Below are 19,834 nucleotides of genomic sequence, written 5' to 3'. Positions count from 1 at the left end.
TATGTCCAAAATAAAGAGCATGATGAAGGGACAAAAGGTTCAAGGGAAATTGGATGGCAGAAGAAAAGCTGAGCAGGCAGGTGGGGCTGGCTCCTTTTCTAATCAGATAGACACTCAGTCAATATGACCCCAGGCTCCCAGGGAGCCATCTGTGAAGGAGCCATATCCTGCCACCCTTATTAGATATTATTTGTATTTCTGCAGACTCTTTATCTGTCTCAGATGGACCCGGCAGGGGGATACAGCTTCCAAGTTGTAATGAATAGCATCTCGCTCCTCCCAGCCCTGGGGAGGAAGAATAATATCCTGACATAATATTGTTTCTCAGTATTCTGGCCAACTTGTTATGACAGGCAGTGTGGTTGTGACAGTCCCCACGAACAGCAGTTTAATAAAATCTATACCTAATACAAGGTCTCGGATATTGACTAGAAAGGGGGGCTTCACAATTCAGCTACCTGTTGCCTCTGATTGGGAAAAGCAGACAGATTTTTATCACCGCCCAGTTGGGTCGAGCAACTGAGCTTCCCTGTAAGATCAAAGACCCGTGATGATCATCAGACAGGCATGGGGCCAGACAGAAGTTACAAGAATCACCCACTACCCATCCTGGCCAGCACTGAGCCAGGGACACCCGGCTTCAAGCAAGAGAAGAGAAAGATGATAGCCAGTCAGTCTCTGGTCTCCATATTCTAATTCTTCAGTGCCCCTCCCACCCAGCCCCTATTCTTGCAATAGGAATTTTTCTACCTGGGAAAGAGACAGGCCAGTAAAGCAAGCTTGGGCTGAGGTAGGGGTGGGCTTCCTCAGCACCACCTATCACAGTGTGGTGGAAGACATGCCTGACTCTGGACCTGCCTCCTTCCTTCCTCATCAGGAAGGTTCTCTCCTGTTTTCTCTTGACTTCCTCACCGCCCCCCCTCTGGAATCTTGTCATAAATAAACCTAGGTTTACCATTTAATAACACATGTAATAATACCACTTAATAACAACAGCAGCAATGAACTCAAATCCTTCCATCTAGTGATATCATAACAGGATATCATTCAGGAATGTGCTGAACTCACACAGACATAGCTTAGGTTCCCACACCTCCACCACATGCCATAGCATTGGCCTGGCCTGTGCCTTTCCCTGGGACAGGATTTTAATCCCAGGCCAGGGTGAAGTCAGTGAGCAACCTGCTTCCCCAAGGCTTAAGCAAGACACGCCCCTGGCAGGAACTGGAACTGTCTGCATGCTTTTCCTGCCACAGCCTGGCATCAGGTGGGACAGCTTTGCATGGTTTGTGTGTGACAAGGCACAGCCTAGAATCAGCCTCAGGGAAACCAGGGCTTGGGGTGAAATGAAGGCCCCAAAAGGGCTCTGTATCCCCCAAGACTCAGCCTGGTGCACAGTTACAAAAACCTCCCCAGGCCCAGCAGACATGTACACACACATATATAATATACATACACATGTCTTACCCTCTCAGGACCAGCTTATACACACACCCCACCCTTCCAGCCAAGCACACACACACACACCATTCTCTCGCGCACACTCCTGGGCTCACCTGCTGCAGAAGCTGGATCTCCTGCTGCTTGGCATTGAGGATGGCCAGGGCTTGCTCATGCTCCAACTCCAGCTGTTGCCGCCGTTCAGCAGCCTCTCGCATATGCTGTGGGGACAGGGAGGCCCCTGAGCACCTGCTGCCCACCACCATGCACGTACAGCAGGCTCTCTCTGCCCCCACCATCAGGAGCGGCACGACACACCCGCCTCCTCTCCCAGGCTTCTTCCCTGGGAGGCAGAGAGATTGGGAAACCCTGGTCCCCAGGCACCCTCCCCTGCTTTGGCTGTCTATATTCACAGCACAGGAGATCTGGCAGAGCTGAGGCTCAGGCAGAGGGAACCTCCTCTTCCCCCAGCGTGGCGTGGGAAGGCGTTGGCTCCTCTTCCTCTGCTTCAGCTCAGGTATTTTGCAAACACCAGACAAGGCTCATATCTGCTCCTGCACAGCCTGTATCGCTTCCAGCTTCCAGCTTCTTACCTGCATCAAAATCACATGACCCTCCACGAATACTAGAGGAGAGTGCTATAACTTTCCTTTCATGACCACGGGGAAACTGAGGCATGGTCTCACACAACAGGTAAAGTGCACATGTATCCAGGATCAACACCAGAGTCCATACCTTCCACAGAACCTCAGAGTCCCAATTTACCCCTACCGCTAGCTCCATCCTTCAGTATGTCCCCCAGAGACGGTCCCAATGCACAAGGTAGTTTTTCATTTGCCTGAGAACCACCCATCCATCTTCATGAGAAAGACAAGTTCAAGCCCTCAGAACTCAGGGGCTGATGTTCACCTTTGACCTCTGATCATCACCAGTCCACCCACCCCAGAATCCCAGCCATGAGGATCAATAAGAATGTCAGAGGCTGCAGAACCCAAGCACTGTCACTTTGCCCAACCTCCAGCCTGGCTGCACCAGCACATGCATGAGGATGAACCTCCTATGTGAGATGCTTCCCAGCCTGGAGGTCGCCGGCAACAAAACATTCACATTTAATTTTTACTTCCTTCTTTAGTTTTTTATATTATGAAATATGTATGATCACCTTTTCCAAAGCTTGACTCTCATGTGTGTGTGTGTGTGTCTGTGTGTGTTATATGCATGCATATACACATGTGTATGCAGGTGCACGCCCCCTTGCATTTATTCAGAGAGTCGAGGATGACAGCAGGTCCTTCCCTATAGAACTCTCTACCTTGTTTTTTGAGACAGGGTCTCTCATCAGCTTGGAGCTTGCTGGTTGACTGGGATATCTGGTCAGGAAGCCCTCAGGATTCTTCTGTATCTACTCCCCACTCCCGCTCCCAGGGCTGGGATTAGAGGAGATGCCTGGCTCTTTGTGGGTGCTCAGGATCTGAACTCAAGCCCTCACCCTTGCGCTGAAGGCACTCTCTCCACTGAGTTAACCCCTTGAAGTCTGAATCTCTCACCTATAAGTTTAGGTTCCTTCCAAAGCAGGAAGGCCTCAACACATACCACCTGGGTACCAGAGACTAACGTCCAACCATGCCCTCAGAAACAGACAAATGGTGACCTCCCACCTGCAAGAGACCCTGCAATTCTATTACCCTCTTTCTAGGCATCCTCTGAGGGTCACGAACATACTTATGTTTGTGATGAAGGGGGACCCTGGTACATGGAACAGAGAGACCTAGCATGGCTACCTGGCTCTTTTGCTTGAACTAGTTCATGATTTATTATAGTTTATTTTTAACCTAGCAACTTCATTGAGTCTTGGGGTTTTGCTGTTGTTTTGTTTTACTATAATTAGTTGGTTTTAGATTGATTGGTTGGTTGATTGACTGATTGATGACAGGATTGATAAGTAGCCAGGCTGGCCATGAAATTGCGATCCTCCTGCCTCAGCTCCCAGCATGTTGATATAAATGCATGTGGCACCATGACGGTTTGGTGTCAGGCTGGCCTGGAACTAACTTAGGTAGGTGAGGATGACGTAAATTTCTGTTCCTCCTGCTTCCAAGGCTAAGATGCAGGTCTGAACCATCACATTTGATTTGTGCATTGCTTAGAGTCGAATCCATGGCCCATGCGTGATAACATGTACCCTACCAACTAAGCTACACACCCCCATCCCCTGATGTCAGCATTTTAAAGTTACATCATGAAATGAGAGGCATGTCTCTGGGGGAAGGCAAGTGACACTGTTCCCTGAGCGTCCTCACTTCACGGCACCTAAAGATCCATTCTCCTCTGAAACAGTGTGGAACCTGCTTGCCATAGTGGTGATGGAATTATATCCTTCTGCACTCTAGACCTATGCTCTCTACCACTGAGCTGCACCATCAGCCCCGCACTGGGGGATTCTAGGCAGGTGCTCTACCACTGAGCTGCACCGTCAGCCCCGCACTGGGGGATTCTAGGCAGGGGCTCTACCACTGAGCCACACCCCAGTCCCTCACTGGGGGATTCTAGGCAGGTGCTCTACCACTGAGCCACACCTCAGCCCCTCACTGGGGGATTCTAGGCAGGGACTCTACCACTGAGCCACACCTCAGTCCCTCACTGGGGGATTCTAGGTAGGTGCTCTACCACTGAGCCACACCCCAGCTCCTCACTGGGGGATTCTAGGCAGTCATTCTACCACTGAGCCACACCCCAGTCCCTCACCTGGGGGGTCTAGGCAGGAGGTCTACCACTGAGCCACACCCCAGCCCCTCACAAAGGGATTCTAGGCAGGGGCTCTAGCATTGAGCCGTGCCCTCAGCTCCTCACTGGGGGATTCTAGGTATACACTCTACCACTGAGCCTAGCCTTCTGCCTGGGCTGAGTCTCTGTTTTCATGGACACAGAATTTCAGCTGGTTGTTTGTTGGCCTGGAAAAGTAAAGTCTTCCCTGGGTGCAGTGTTCAGGCACCATGACCTCTGCATCCCCTTTGCTGTCTCCATAAGTCATTCCCAGGGAACTCCAGAGCTGTAATTATCCTGCACCTCCGCAGACAAAATGATGGTTTCACTGTTGCTATGGAAATGCTCACAGGAACTCAGGATGCTGGGAAAACAGAACTCCTCAAGATACGAACGAAATCCCATAAGACAGTTACTATAACCTGTTCACATGGGCTGGGCTGGGTCATCATATCTGGCTGAAGACAAGGCAGACAGAGGACCATCAGACAGCCATGAGAAATACCCTAGGGATTTCCCCAGACTCTCAGGGACATCAAAACCCTAGCTCCTCAGACCCCTCGCACACCAAGGCAGTGTTGACATACACTTCCTCCACATCCTTCCCACCATCTCTAGATGACATAGAACACCAGATGCCATGTAAATAGTCGCATCGTGTAAGGGGAACAACAAGGGGCAAGGCTGCACTCCGGCACATGCGCACGCTTTTCAGACATCTCCATCCATATCTGCTGAAGCCTCATACAGAAGATCCACAGGCAGTGTGCCATCTGGACCCTTGCTGCCTGCCCTAGAGTTGAGTCCTTCAGGTCTGACTTCCTGAGCAGGAGATGGGGAAGGGGGATAGGTGTGTTTTCATGGAGTCCTCCTGTCTGTCCGTTTTTACATGTTTGGTTGGTTCTGCCTGGCTGTGGCTGCCAATTTGGTCCTGGAGATTTCTAACCATAACTATTGCAGCCTTCACTTCCCCTCCACTTTAGTATGAAGTACAATGCATTCTTAGGACAAAAGGTATGGAGGATTCCCCCATCCCACAGCAGCAGAGCCCTGGACACATCTATCAGAGTTCTCTGGGTTCCTAGGGAGTGTTGGCACTCCCCATCAGTCACCAGGTCCTAGTAGAATGCTTAAGGATGGGAAGGTTTAGCCTAGATCCTGATTTCAAAGATATCAGACCATCATGGAGGGGAAGGCAAGGTACCAGGTGAATCTATCTGTAGTGAGGGGGAGCAGAAGCAAGTGACACTGTAACCTTCAGAGGCCCACTGTGGCACACCTCCACCAAGCAGCAGAACTTACCATCTCCACAACTTCCCAGAACAGTACCACCACCTGGGGCTCGATGGTTCAAGTACATGATCCTATGAAGGACATTTCACATCCAACCCACATCACCCCCAAACACTGACCAGTGAGGTGACCAGGGGCTCTGCCACTAGCCCTACAAGTGACCACAGTGACCTTGGTAAGATGATGATGGCAATTAAGATGCAGGCTGGACCAACCACAGGCCAGCATTTTACCAAGTTAATGGTGAGTCCTGTGCCGCCATGGTTGTTATTCTACAACAGTCTTGGAGAAGCCAAATGTGCTGCCTAACACCACACAGCTAGAACAGGGCAGAGCCTGGACACCATCCGAGAATGTCAAAGCACAAAGCCTGCGCATCTCTGACTGCCACCGTGGCCATCTCCAAACTCCCAGAGGAGCAGGTGGGCCTCCTCCCCATGCTATGGACCCCGTGCAGCCGCCGCCTTGCAGCTGGGGAACGGCACTATTATCCCAGCTAATCTCTGTACTTCTGTTTATTTTGGAAGTGGGTGCTGCTAAATGCAGCCTGGGCACTCTTTATTTAGTGCTGGGAAGGAAGTGATTAGCGAGAGGAGGAGACCACACTCCTCACGAGGACGCAGGAGACATATTAGCCAAACGCAGACACCGCTCTAGATGTGGGGCTGCAGGCAGGGGGGTCCTCAGAGGTCGCAGGGGAAAGAGACTCATGCATCCTGCTGGGATGCACAAAGCTGATGCAGGCTGTAGCACCAGGTGGAGGTAAGTCACTTTCACCTCCCCTGTGTTAGCCTAACAGCACTGCCGCGATGGTTCTGGCAGTAAAGTGCTTGCCGCAAAAGCATGAGGACGTGAGTTCAAACCCCAGAACTCACAATAAAAAGCTGAGTACGATCGAAGTCACTGCTATACTAAAGGACTGGAGTGCACCTGCAGAAAGACACTTAAGGAAATGCTCAACATCGTTAGTCACAAGAGAAATGCAAATCGAAACAACTCTGAGATTCCATCTTACACCTGTAAGAATGGCCACGAATCAAAACACTGATGACAACTTATGCTGCAGAAGTTGTGGGGGAAAGGGAACACTTCTGCATTGCTGGTGGGAGTGCAAAGTGATACAGCCACCTCGGAAATCAGTATGGCAATTTCTCAAAAACTTAGGAAACAATCTACCTCAAGACCCAGCAATACTGCTGTTGGGTATATACCCAAAAGATACTCAAACATACCACAAGGACATGTGCTCAGCTATGTTCGTAGTAGCATTATTTGTAATAGTAATAACCTGGAAACAACCCAGATGCTCCTCAACCAAAGAATGGAAAAAGAAAATGTGGTACATTTACACAATGGAATACTACACAGCAGTAAAAAAAAACCTTGAAATTTGCAGACAACTGGATGGATCTAGAAAAAAACATATTGAGAGGGGTAAGACACCCAGAAAATATAATATGTATTCACTCATAAGTGCTTTTTAGACATAAAGCAAAAAAAAACAGCCTACAGGCCACAACTCCAGAGAAACTAGACAACAAAGAGGACCCTAAGAGAATCATACATAGATCTACATAGGAAGCAGAAAATGACAAGATCTCCTGAGTAAATTGGGAGCATGGGGGTCGGGAGAGGGTAGAAGGGAAGAGGGTAGGAAGGGGACATGGAGAAAATGTATAGCTCAATAAAAACAATAAATAAAATAAAAATAATAAAAAACTAAGTACAGTGGTATTTGAATATAATCCCAACACTAGAGAAGTAGAGACAAGATGATGCCTAGGGCTTGCTGACCAGCCTAATCAGAGAGTTCCATGTCAGTTAGAGACTCTGTCTCAAAGAAAAAAACTGGCACAATGCTGGAGTGGGAGGGCCTTCTGTCTGTTACTTTCATTGGTCAAATAAAGAAACTGCCTTGGCCTTTTGATAGAACAGTTAGCTTAGATAGGCGGAGTAGACGGAACAGAATGCTGGGAAGAAGGCAGTGTGGCAGACACCATGGCTCTCCAATCTGAAATGGATGCTGGTTAGACTCATCCCGGTAAGCCACAGTCAAGTGGCAATACAGATTATTAGAAATGGGTTGAATCAATATGTAAGAGCTAGCCAATAAGAGGTTAGAACTCGTGGGCCAGGCAGTGTTTAAATGAACACAGTTTATGTGTTATTATTTCTGAAACTAAGCTAGCCATGTGGGAGCCAGGTGGGACAAAAAGCAGGCCTGCTCGCCCCATCACTACACAATGCTTGTATTACTCAGGACCCTCGAGAGGAACGGAACTTACAGAATGAATCTATGTATATATAGAAAATGGATGTGTTACAATGGCTTACAGACTGTGGTCCAGCTAGTCCAACAATGGCTGTCTACCAAAGGAAGGTCCAAGTACCCAGTAGTTGCTCAGCCCATGAGTCTGGATGTCTCCGTTGATCTTCAGTATATGCTAGAATCCCAAAGAAGCAAGCTCTAATGACAATGAAGGAATGGACTTGCCAGCGAGAGAAAGAGCAGGCAAAGAGAGCTAGTGTGATAGCTTGAATAGGAATGGCCCCCATAGGTTTATGTGTTTGAATGCTTGGTTCATAGGGAGTGGCACTATCAAGAGGTGTGACCTTGATGAAGTAGGTGTGGCTTTGTTGAAGGAAATGTGTCACTGTGGGGGTGGGCTTTGAGGTCTCAGAAATGTAAGCCTGCCTAGTGGTTCACAGTTCATGTCTGCTGCCTGTAGATCATGTAGAACTCTTAACTCCTTCTCCAGCACATCTGCCTGCATGTCACCATCTTTCCTGCTGTGAAGATAATGGACTAAACCTCTGAAACTGTAAGCCAGCCCTAATTAAATGCTTTCCTTCTTAAGAGTTGTCATGGTCCAAAGAGCACAAAATATCTCAGAGTAACTCTAACCAAACAAGTGGAAGACTTGTTTGACAAGAACTTTAAATCTTTGAAGAAAGAAGTTGAAGAAGACACCAGAAAGTGGAAAGATCTCCCATGCTCTTGGGTAGGCAGAATTAACATAGTAAAAATGGCAATATTTCCGGAATCCATCTACATATTCAATGCAATGCCCATCAAAATCCCAGGAAAATTCTTTAGAGACCTCGAAAGAACAGCACTCAACTTCATATGGAAAAACAAAAACCCAAATTGCCCAAACAATTCTATACAATAAAGGAACTTCTGGAGGCATCACAATCCCTGACTTCAAACTCTACTACAGAGCTTCAGTACTGAAAACAGCCTAGTATTGGCATAAGAACAGACAGAAGGACCAATAGAACCGAATAGGAGACCCGGATATTAATCTATACACCTATGAACACCTGATTTTTAACAAAGAAGCAAAAAATATCAAATGGGAAAAAAGAAAGTATATTTAACAAATGGTGTTGGCATAACTGGATGTAAACATGTAGAAGAATGAAAATAGACCCATAACTATCACCATGCACAAAACTCAAGTCCAACTGAATCAAAGACCTCAGCATAAAGCCAGCCACACTGAACCTTATAGAAGAGAAAGTGGGAAGTAGCCTTAAATGCATTGGCACAGGAGACCACTTCCTAAATATAATCCCAGTAGGACAGACACAGAAAGAAACAATTAATGAATGGGACCTCCTGAAACTGAAAAGCTTCTGTAAAGCAAAGGACATGGTCAACAAAACAAAACGGCAGCCTACAAAATGGAAAAAGATCCTCATCAACCTCACATCAGACAGAGGACTGATCTCCAAAATATACAAAGAACTCAAGAAATTGGTCATCAAAAGAACAAATAATCCAATAAAAAAATAGAGTACAGACCTAAACAGAGAACTCTAAAATGTCTGAAAGACACTTAAGGAAATGCTCGACATCCTTAGTCATCAACGAAATGCAAATCAAAACAACTGTGAGATTTCATCTTAGACCTGTAAAAATGGCCAAGATCAAAAACACTGATGACAGCTTATGTTGTAGAGGTTGTGGGGTAAAGGGAACACTCCTGCATTGCTGGTAGGAGTGCAAGTTGATACAGCCCCTTTGAATAACAGTATGGCAACTTCTCAGAAAATTAGGAAACAACCTTCCTCAAGACCCAGCAAAACCACTTTTGGGTATATATCCAAAGCATGCTCAATCGTACCACAAGGACATGTGCTCAGCTATGTTCATAGCAGCATTATTTGTCATAGCCAGAACCTGGAAACAACCTAAATGTCCCTCAACCAAAGAATTGATAAGGAAAATGTGGTACATTTACACAATGGAGTACTACACAGCAGTAAGTCTTGAAATTTGCAGGCATATGGATGGATCTAGAAAACATCATATTGACTGAGGTAACCCAGACAATTATCATATATACTCACTCATAAGTGGTTTTTAAACATAAAGCAAAGAAAACCAGCCTACAAGTCACAATCCCAGAGAAACTAGACAACAATCAGAACCCTAAGAGAGACATACATGGATCTATTCTACATGGGAAGTAAAAAAAGACAAGATCTCCTGAGTAAATTGGGAGCATGAGGACTATGGGAGAGGGTTGAAGGGGAGGGGAGAGGAAGGGAAGGGAGCAGAGAAAAATGTATAGCTCAATAAAATTGATAAAAAAAAAGAGTTGCTGTGGTCATAGTGTCTCTTCACAGCAAAAGAAACCCTAAGATAGCTAATTTCCTTCTCCCCTGTTCTTTATATAGGCTGCCAGCAGAAGATATGTCTCAGATTAAAGGTGGATCTTCCACCTTTTAATCCAGATTAAAAATGGGTTTTCTCACTTCGAATGATTTAATTAAGAAAAAATCCCTCACAGGTGTACCCGACTGCTTGAGTTTTAATTAATTCAAGAGTCAAGTTGAAAACTAAGAACAGGCATCATGGTGCCTGGAAAATGATACCCAAGGTCAAGGTTGTCCTCTGGCCTACATACACACACACACACACACACACACACACACACACACACACACACACACGAGGTAGAAAACACATTCCCAAAGGACAATAGACTGAGTATTTAAGCAGCTGAGGGAAGAGGTTGGCCGATAGCTGTTCTGGGTTCAGTGTCCCCCTCTCCAGCCAACCCATGTCCCCTCAGTACTGCCTCCGACCTGGCTCTTTGGTCACAGGACCTCCAGAAAGAATGGATTTCACTCATATACCCACTGAGAACTGGCACTCCCCATCATTTCTGTGCCTGCATCCTTCACCTGGAATCCCCCTGCCAACATCACAACAGAGGTGTCCTCATGCTGTGCCCTTCTTTATCCCCTCAGAAAGAATCCCTCAGCAGGTCTGATGAGTTCTGGGCCAGTCCTCCTAGCCACAGTCCCTGGACATCTATCTGTGGGGCTCCTGTTCTTCCTGTGGGTCTATGACAATGGGAACGGCCACGGTTCTGCTTCTGTCCTTCCTGAGTGAGTTGACCTGCTTCCCCATCCTCATTGTCTCTTGTATGCTTGACTTCTAGAGGAATCTTCCCCCTCTGTGTATTGCCACAGGTTACTTCTGAGCCCCTAGGAGTCCGACAAAGCCCAGACTCAGCTCATCCCAGAGACAAGCCCTGATTTCTCTATCAGTGATGTTGGAAGACCTCTGCAGATACCAGTATCAAGCCGCCCGCTTCTGTAGCTAAGAAAATGGGAGCCATTCTTCACCTCCTTCAATCATTAATCAATATCCAACACAGTAAAAGGCCTCTTTACCATCCAGTCTTCTCCTATACCTGCTGGCATCTGCATCCGCCACCAGGCGAGTCCCAGCCTCTCCCTCCCAGGTCCTGATCAGGTATCTCCTTGGATCAGGCTTGCATACTCCTCTGGCAGCCCCTACGAGATAGTTCCTAGTCAAGCCACCTTCTTCCCCTCACCATAGAGGCTGCAGTAGCCCCTACCCAGCTTGGGAAAAGTTTAGACTGGACCACAGCTGGCAAGCAACTCAGGGCTCAGCCTTGGTACTGGCCTGAGCTCCTCACTGCCCCCCTCAACACCATACTTAGCCACTCTGACCTCTACTTCTGCCAGATCTCAGCCCGCACCGTGTCTGTTGTGCTACAACATTTTCTGGTGTGTCTACATGGCTGACCATCTAGTTGTGTCTATTTGATGTCACTTCTCCTCTGACCTGTGACACCACACAACTGGACTGGAAAGTCTGGCTTGGGACTGGACCACTCCTCCAGCCCCCAGCCCTGTTTTCTCCTCTCCACATGAACAGCTTCTGCCATCACTCTTTCTACCACGCCTGCTGTGGGGGCCTCAGGGAAGTTGAAGGACCCTGGTGTCCCCAATCACTCTAGGTGCCTTCACTTGTATGTGTGCAGGCACTAAGGCTGTGGTCCCAGGAGAGGAATTCATGACAGCCTTGACTATGATGGACTGGTGAAGACAGAGGACTCAAGACAAAAACTGCTGTGACCAGGCACACACCAGCTCTCTCAGAGGGCTCCTACTACACCTCCACATGCTACACTTCTCAGGGAGAATGGCGTCCCAGAGCAGTGAGTGTCAAGTGCAGGTGTCAAATTTTGTCAAACACAAGACAAGAGTGAGGGAGGCCAGAAGTTAGCCCAGTGGGTGAAGTACCTGCCATGCAAGCATGCAGAAATGAGTTCGGATCCTCAGCACCCACAGAAAGAGCAGGTTAAGTACTGGAGAAGCAGAGACAAGGGATCCCTTGAGCTCGCTAGACAGACAGCCTAATGAAATCAGTGAATGTTGGCTTCAGCAAGAGACCTTGTCTCAAAAAAGGTCTGGTGAAGAGACGGGAAGGTTGGTTCAACAGATCAGAACACTTGCACACCGGCCTGGTGACCTGAATTCAATCCGTGGTTCCCACAAGGTGGCAGGAAGGAACTGATTCTCAAAACCTGTCCTCTGATCTCCATCCATGTACTGTGGCGCACATGTGGCTACACACACACACACACACAGAGAGAGAGAGAGAGAGAGAGAGAGAGAGAGAGAGAGAGAGAGAGAGAGAGAGAGAGAGAAAAGAGGGAGAGAGAGAGAGAGAGAGAGAGAGAAAAGAGGGAGAGAGAGAGAGAGAGGAGAGAGAGAGAGAGAGAGAGAGAGAGAGAGAGAGAGAGAGAGAGAGAATATGATTGGTTTTGAAGCTGAAGTTCCCGGAGCCAGGTGAAGAGTGGGAGCTAAGACAACAGACAGACGGTGACGGAGCGGAGAACCTCGTGCATCTGCGAGCCAGCCCTAGGACAGAGGGGATAGATGAGGCGTGGACAGAGAAGGGCGCACCCACTTTCCAAACTGGCTGAGGCAGGCATGACGGATGCTGCAGCGTGCCACCTCACCCAGGTTGTTCTTGTCTCCGAAATGTGCAGCAAATCACACAGGCTGCAGACAAACCCTGGAAGAGATGAACTCAGGTTCCCTCCCATCCTCTCTCACATTCCATAAAACAGCTGGTGCATTCTGGGAAGGAGGGACATGGCTAGACTCCAAACAGAGAACTCTCTGGGATGCAACCTGCTGTCCTGGACAGAAACAGAGAGGAATGTATATCATCTCTAGTGGGCCCTATCTTGCCTGTCAACTGGATTTAGAATCTCCTAGGAGATAGTCTGTGGGTGTGACTTTGGGAGTATTTTCAGAAGTAATTAATTAACAAGGGAAGTCCTCGTGCTGAACCTGGGCAGTGCCATCCCACGGTCTGGGGCCTTACATTGAATGAGAATGGGAAATTGAGAAATTAAGGGTGGGGGTGCCGCATGCTTGCCTAGCGTGCATGAAGTGCTGAGTTCAATTGTCTGCATTGTATAAACTGGGTATGGTGGCACACATCTGTAATCCCAACTCTCAGGAGGTAGAGGCAGGAGGATCAGAAGTTCAAGGCCATCCTCAGATACATGGTAAGTTTGAGGCCAGTCTGGGCTACATGAGACCTTGTCTCCAACATAGAAAAAGAAAAAAAAATAAGAGTAGACTGCATGCCAATATTCGTCAGTGTTTCCCTCTCTACTGACATGTGAGGAGGTAAGCCATTTTAGCTGTGAGCTCCTGCCTCCATAGAGTTACCCACCACCATGACATCCTGTCATAATGAACTGTTGACCCTCAGACCATGAGCCAAAATGAACCCTTCCTCTCTTAAGTTGCTTCCCCCAGATTTTTTTTTTTAACAAAAGCAACACGAACAATTGCTAATACCGGAAGCTCATGGCCAGAGCAGGACTTTAATTCTTTCTAGTCCCCTGGGCTTATCTTCTATTCTACCCCTATAGGTCCTCCACTTTATGAGTCTCCTGTGGGTCTTACCACAGTGTGAAATGTTCCTGCAGGACCACAAACTCTTCCCTACCCTCCCTCCTGCTATCTTGGGCCATTGAGCATCTCCTCTTCTGGATGCAGAGTGGACAAACTAGTAGCCAAGAATCTCACCAAGGGGCTAATTCTCAGTGTCTCATACACGGTATCCATGGTGGTTTAACTGAGGTGTCCCACATAGTCTCAAGCATTTGAATATTTGGTCCCCGGTTAGTGGCACTGTTTTGGAAGGCTTGGGGTGTGGCCTTATTGGAAGAATGATGTAACCAGACATGGGCTTTGATAATATAAAGACTCTCACCATTTGGAGTTTGATTTCTCTGCTTCATGCATGGGTTCAAGATACAGCCATCAAGAACTCTTAAACCCTTTGGAACCATAAACCCAAGTAAATGCATCCTTCTGTAAATTGCCCTGGTCATGGCGTTTTATGACAGCTATAGAGAAGTAACTAATACAGTGTCCACATGGTCACACTGCTGGCTGTCCCTGAGCACACACGGTGAAGGCCCCCTTGAAGGACAACCAAAAGCCCTGTTTCCCCCAAGGCAGTATCTACCCAGTACCATGCCTGGTCCCTAGGGCCTTGTGCTACACAGCGAGAAAACCTTATTTATCAAAAGCAACACCAATTACACACCATAAGGGGGTAAAAAAATCACCATTTTCCAGCCTGCCTATGGCAGGATTTATTTTTAAAGTGATGGTATTTATAGCTGGCTGTCAACACTAACCGTGGTGCTTAGGTTGCCTACAAAGGTCAAGGGCGATCTCCTGAGGAACCACGGCAGCCATAGGAGCAGACATGGAGCTAGTTGAGCTATCCCCTCCTCTCCTCCTCAGGGTCCTGTGCTGTGGGCTGTCCTGTTTGAGCAGAAGCATGAAGGAAACATGGCTTCCCTTGGCGGGTCTTCAAGGTAATGGCTTAGAAAACCACACTGGGGACTCTGTTATACTGTAGTGGTAACAGACTGGGAGCCGTGTTTTGTTTTGTTTGTACACAAGCACATGCGTGTACAGGTTCTGTGTCTGTACCTTCAGACGTGGGAGGGAACACATCAGGCTATTTGTGTTCAGTGTGCATGACTTCCTAACCCATCTTTGCTTCAGGTTTACTCACCACAGTGAGACAGTCACTAAAGTTCCAGAAATTAGAACCTATTTTCACCCAAACTAGCCTAGTATCTCCAACTGGGCAGAAGAACTACATAGGAACCTGAAGAGTCTCCCTGTGGGCTGCTAGGGTGGTTCATCAGATAAGGGTATGTGCTACCAAGACTGATGACCTGGGTTCAGTCTCTGAAACCCACATGGGAGAAGGAGAGAATCAGCTCCCACTGAGTTGCCCTCTGACCTCCACAGGCTCCCATGGCACACGAGTCCATGCACATGCAAACACACATTATACAACAAAGTACATAATAAGGTGTGAACATTAAAATAAATCTCTGCTCTTTCAGCCACCCTTTTGCCCGGCATTTCTCTATTCCATCGATTTCCCCAACGGACCCTGAGAACCCAGGATAGCAGAACCATCACTCACAAGTATGGAAAAGCTCCTCCCAACACAATTCACATCCCACATCAGTGGTCCCCAAGCCCCGGCCCCAGGGATAGAGACCAGGAATTGGGGAGGGGAGACAAAGTGAACCAGACTGCCTTCAAATGCCACTTGGGGTACGCTAGCCAGCTGTATGCTCCAGCACAAGGAACACGCATCACTGGGCCTTAGTTTTTTCTTGTTCGCTTCGCCAATCAATCAGGAGCCAGCAGGGAAGCAGCATCTAGTGTCTTCAGTGACATTAAATGATCATGGTTAACAGAAAAGCCAGTGTGTGAACGTGGCCATTGGAACAATTAGTCACAGACTGCTGTCAAATGATAGAACATAAGGCAGGTGTCCTTCACTTGCTGAACATCAGGTCCACACCATCACACTGTAAGGTCATAGGATTCAGACAACCATGACCACCAGACACCTGACGGAGGAGTCATATTGACAGAGACGAAGGCCCACCCCTGCCTGCTGTAAGCTTCCCAGCATCGGGCTGAATGGGTCAGTTCCTCCGTATGCTCCACTCAGCAGTAAGTGGAGACATCTCCCAGTGGTTGATCCCAGCGTGAGCCTGGAGTCCTCTGCACCGAGGAGACCGTGGTCACCATGAACTGTTTCTAACATAAAGTGGCTGCTGAGTCCAGCTGTCCATCCCTAGGAGTCTTGTCATAGAGCATGGTCCCTAAGTTCAGCAAAGACTCATGCCCAAGCCCCATAACATCCTAACTCCAGCCTGACTCTTCCTGCCCCCTCCAGCCACGAGCAGCTCGTGTAGCCTCCACCTCGAGCTCATATTCTGAACATCACCTCCTCTCCTGATGGGCACTGCTGCCATCTCCTGACTGGACTGCCCGTCATTCCTGATCCTTGCCTTGTTGTGAAATATTACTTTAACTGGGCAAAGATGTGTTACATTTATTTATGCTGGAGAATATTGCTTTAACTGTGTGAAGGATGCGACATTTGTTTCCGCTACCTTAGTTTAACTGTGTAAAGGTGTGTTACTCTTGCTTCTGCTGCGCTTGTTTAATTATGTAAAGATGTGTTGCTGTAGCCCCCTTGCCTGCCTAAGGCACCTGATTAGTCTAATAAAAAGCTGAATGGCTAATAGCCAGGCAGAAGAGGGATGGGTGGGGCTGCAGGGCAGAGAGAATAAGTAGGAGGAGAAATCTATCCTCCAGAGAGAAGAAGAGAGGAGAGAACAAGGGAGATGCCCATGGCCAGTCAGGCATCCGCCGGACAGACAGACACAGAGCAGGACACATAGAAAGAAAGGTAAAAGCCCTAGGCAAAAGGTATGTAAAGAGAAACAGGTTAATTTAAGTTAAAAGAGCTAGCCAGAAACGAGCCTAAGCTAGGCCAAGCATTCATAACTAATAATTCTTTATGTCATGATTTTGGAGCTGGTTGGCGACCCAAAGAAAAAAGCCTGGTATACTGCTTTTTTTGCCAACCAACAACAACTAGAGTTTGGATCCATTCATTCGGCCCTCAAGAGCATCTATGACAAACAATGTTGAAGATGCCCAGATTCCACTGGGCCTAGGCACCTAGTGATGGAATGCTCTCTCCATCCTTTGAGACCTTACCAGCCTGGAACCTGCTTTGGCCTCCAGAATATGGTGCCAGAGACAGGCTTGTGCCAGATTCAAGCTTGTCCCTGTGGGGACGTGACTGTTCCTGCTCTCCTTAGTCCTCCATGCCATTGGTCAGACCTCATACATTGCTGGGGGACAGCGGGCCAGGATCTAAATAGGAGTTAAGCGGCCATCAAAGCAGAGCAGTCTGGCCCAGATGACTCCAGACATGAGCAGTAACCTTGGCTGGACAGTGAAGTCCTCCAGCCAAGCGCGGTCATGCAGAAAAGCAGTTTCACCCACCTGAATGGAAGAGCAACACTGAATGGCTAAACAATTCTTTGAAGCCACCAAGCCTGGGGACAGTCCATCACGTGGTGACACTATAATAGTAAGAAGTAGATTTGGCATCCCAAGACTCTAAGGACAAATCTAACTTCTTAGGCTCCCCACACTTCGACATGGGGGTGCTATCCTGTTGATATTGACGAGACCCTCCCTCACGTCACTTGGAAACATCTCCCTCTGCGTGTGAAGGTTTCAAGCACATTCCTAAGATGCATCCCATCACCTTACCTACCCGTGAGTTTTTCTTCAGAGCACCATCCCCGTGCACCACTGAGGGAGACTATGTGCCCCACCAGCTTGCTATTACAGTGCATGAGTGATGGTCACTACCTGGTGGCATCTGGGAGTGGACACACAGTACCCTCATAAGCCACGCAGGGTACCACTGAGAAATCTTGCTGTGTAGATCCCATGCAGAAACACTGCAATGGTCCTATCCCTTTGACTAGGACACTAGGGACCCAGCATTCTCCGACAGAAATGGTAGGTAAACACACAGTATCTTCAAACAAACTACTATCCCCAAAGGAAAAATGGACAGCATCTTATGGGCTTTTAAGCAGCATGGACTTGGGGGATGAGAACACCACAGGCTACCTTCTCCAGTCTCCACTGTTAAGATGCTTTTGGATTCTCCCTGTATGGTGGCAACCTGACCTGACCCACTCCCCCCGAGTTTTTCTGCTCATGGTTAGAAAGGGAAGCCTCAAGAACCACATGCTGCCTTGGACTGTGTCCTTCCCCTAACATAATTCCCTGCCCTGGTGAGTTCTGGGGGTTTTGTTTTAGATTTTCAAGGCAAGGTTTCTCTGTGTAGCTCTGGTTGTCCTGGAACTCACTTTGTAGACCAGACTGGCATTGAATTTATTAGAGATCGGCCTGCCTTTACCTACCCGAGTGCTGGGATTAAAGGCATGTGCCACCACTACCTGGCTCTGGTGAGTTTTTATTGTCAACTTAACCACGGGTCAAGATCTAAGCAGGAATCTCAACTGAGGGATGGCCTATCTCAGGCCCTACGTGATGAGAATTGCCTTAATTGTTGATCGATATGGGAGGATCCAGCATACTGTGGGCAATGCCACCCTAGGCAGGCAGTCCTGGTTTGAATAAGGAGGCTAGCTGAGTATAATCCAAAAGAGCAAGCCAGTAAGCAGCATTCCTCCATGGTTCCTGCCCAGATTTCCCCAAAAGAGACTGTGACCTGGAAGCAGAAAGTGAAATAAATCCTTTCCCCTCAAGTTTCTTTTGGTCACGGTGTTTATCACAGCTACAGAAACCAAAGTAGCATGCATGTGTGCATGTGTGTGTGTGCACAACACACACACAAACACACACAAAGAAGGGACAGTGATGCCAAGGAGTGCCCCATGGTGCTCAACCCACAATTCAGGTGGAAAATCTACTCCTGGCTCTAGGGTTTGCCATTCTTAATAAACTACAGCTCCTCTCTCCAAGACGGTGGAATGTATGGAATGGTTCACATCCCTGTTTATATCCAGTCTCCCTGGGTACTTGGAGACAAGTTAGACTCTGGGAGAAGCCGTGTCTTCCTCAGTGGTTCTCTGCCATTTCATATATGTTTGCTTATATTATTGCTGTTGTTACTCTCATTAGTATTCATGTGTGTGCAGGTGTATGGATGTATTCATTCAGGTGTATGGGTGAGGGTACATGCTTTTGTGGACGTGAGAGGGCAATCTTTGAGGGTCCTCTTCTTTCACCATGTGGGTTACAAGAATCAAGTTCAAAAGCAATCTACAGATTCCACGCAATGCCCATCAAAATCCCAGAAAAATTCTTCACAGACCTCGAAAGAACAGTATTCAACTTCATATGGAAAAGCAAAAAACCCAGGATAGCCAAAGCAATTCTGTATAATAAAAGAACTTCTGGAGGTATCACAATCCCTGACTTCAAACTCTACTACAGAGTTTCAGTACTGAAAACAACCTGGTATTGGCATAAGAACAGACAGGAGGACCAATGGAACCAAATAGAAGACCCGGATATCAATCCACACATCTTTGGACACCTGATTTTTGACAAAGAAGCAAAAAATATCACATGGGAAAAAGAGAGCATATTTAACAGTGGTGTTGGCATAACTGGATATCAACATGTAGAAGAATGAAAATAGACCTATATCTATCACCATGCACAAAACTCAAGTCCAACTGAATCAAAGACCTCAACATAAAGCCAGCCACACTGAACCTCACAGAAGAGAAAGTGGGAAATACACTTGAACACATTGGCACAGAAGACCACTTCCTAAATATAATCCCAGCAGCACAGACACGGAAAGAAACAATTAATAAATGGGACCTCCTGAAACTGAAAAGCTTCTGTAAAGCAAAGGACATAGTCAACAAGACAAAACAGCAGCCTACAGAATGGGAAAAGATCATCACTAACCCCACATCAGACAGAGGTCTGATCTCCAAAATATACAAAGAACTCAAGAAATTGGTCACCAAAAGAACACATAATTTAATTTTTAAAAAATGGAGTACAGACCTAAACAGAGAACTCTCAACAGAGGAATCTAAAATGGCTGAAAGACACTTAAGGAAATGTTCAACATCCTTAG

General features: G+C 47.5%; 1 protein-coding gene across 12 annotated transcripts in view; it reads right to left on the bottom strand.

Moving 5' to 3' along the window:
* Rimbp2 (RIMS binding protein 2) overlaps nt 1-19,834 on the bottom strand; it is a 192,566-nt gene that overhangs the window by 57,881 nt on the left and 114,851 nt on the right. For all 12 annotated transcript variants that reach the window (XM_075978038.1, XM_075978042.1, XM_075978046.1 and 9 more), the window contains one exon: nt 1,557-1,661. In XM_075978038.1, the coding sequence (XP_075834153.1) occupies nt 1,557-1,658 (102 nt within the window). In that variant the 5' untranslated portion in view covers nt 1,659-1,661. The remainder of the gene's footprint in view (nt 1-1,556; nt 1,662-19,834) is intronic.

Source organism: Microtus pennsylvanicus, chromosome 1 (assembly GCF_037038515.1).
Source record: "Microtus pennsylvanicus isolate mMicPen1 chromosome 1, mMicPen1.hap1, whole genome shotgun sequence".
Taxonomy (NCBI): Eukaryota; Metazoa; Chordata; class Mammalia; order Rodentia; family Cricetidae; genus Microtus; species Microtus pennsylvanicus.
Note: the sequence above shows the minus strand (reverse complement) of the source record. Positions and strands in the feature narration are given on the sequence as shown.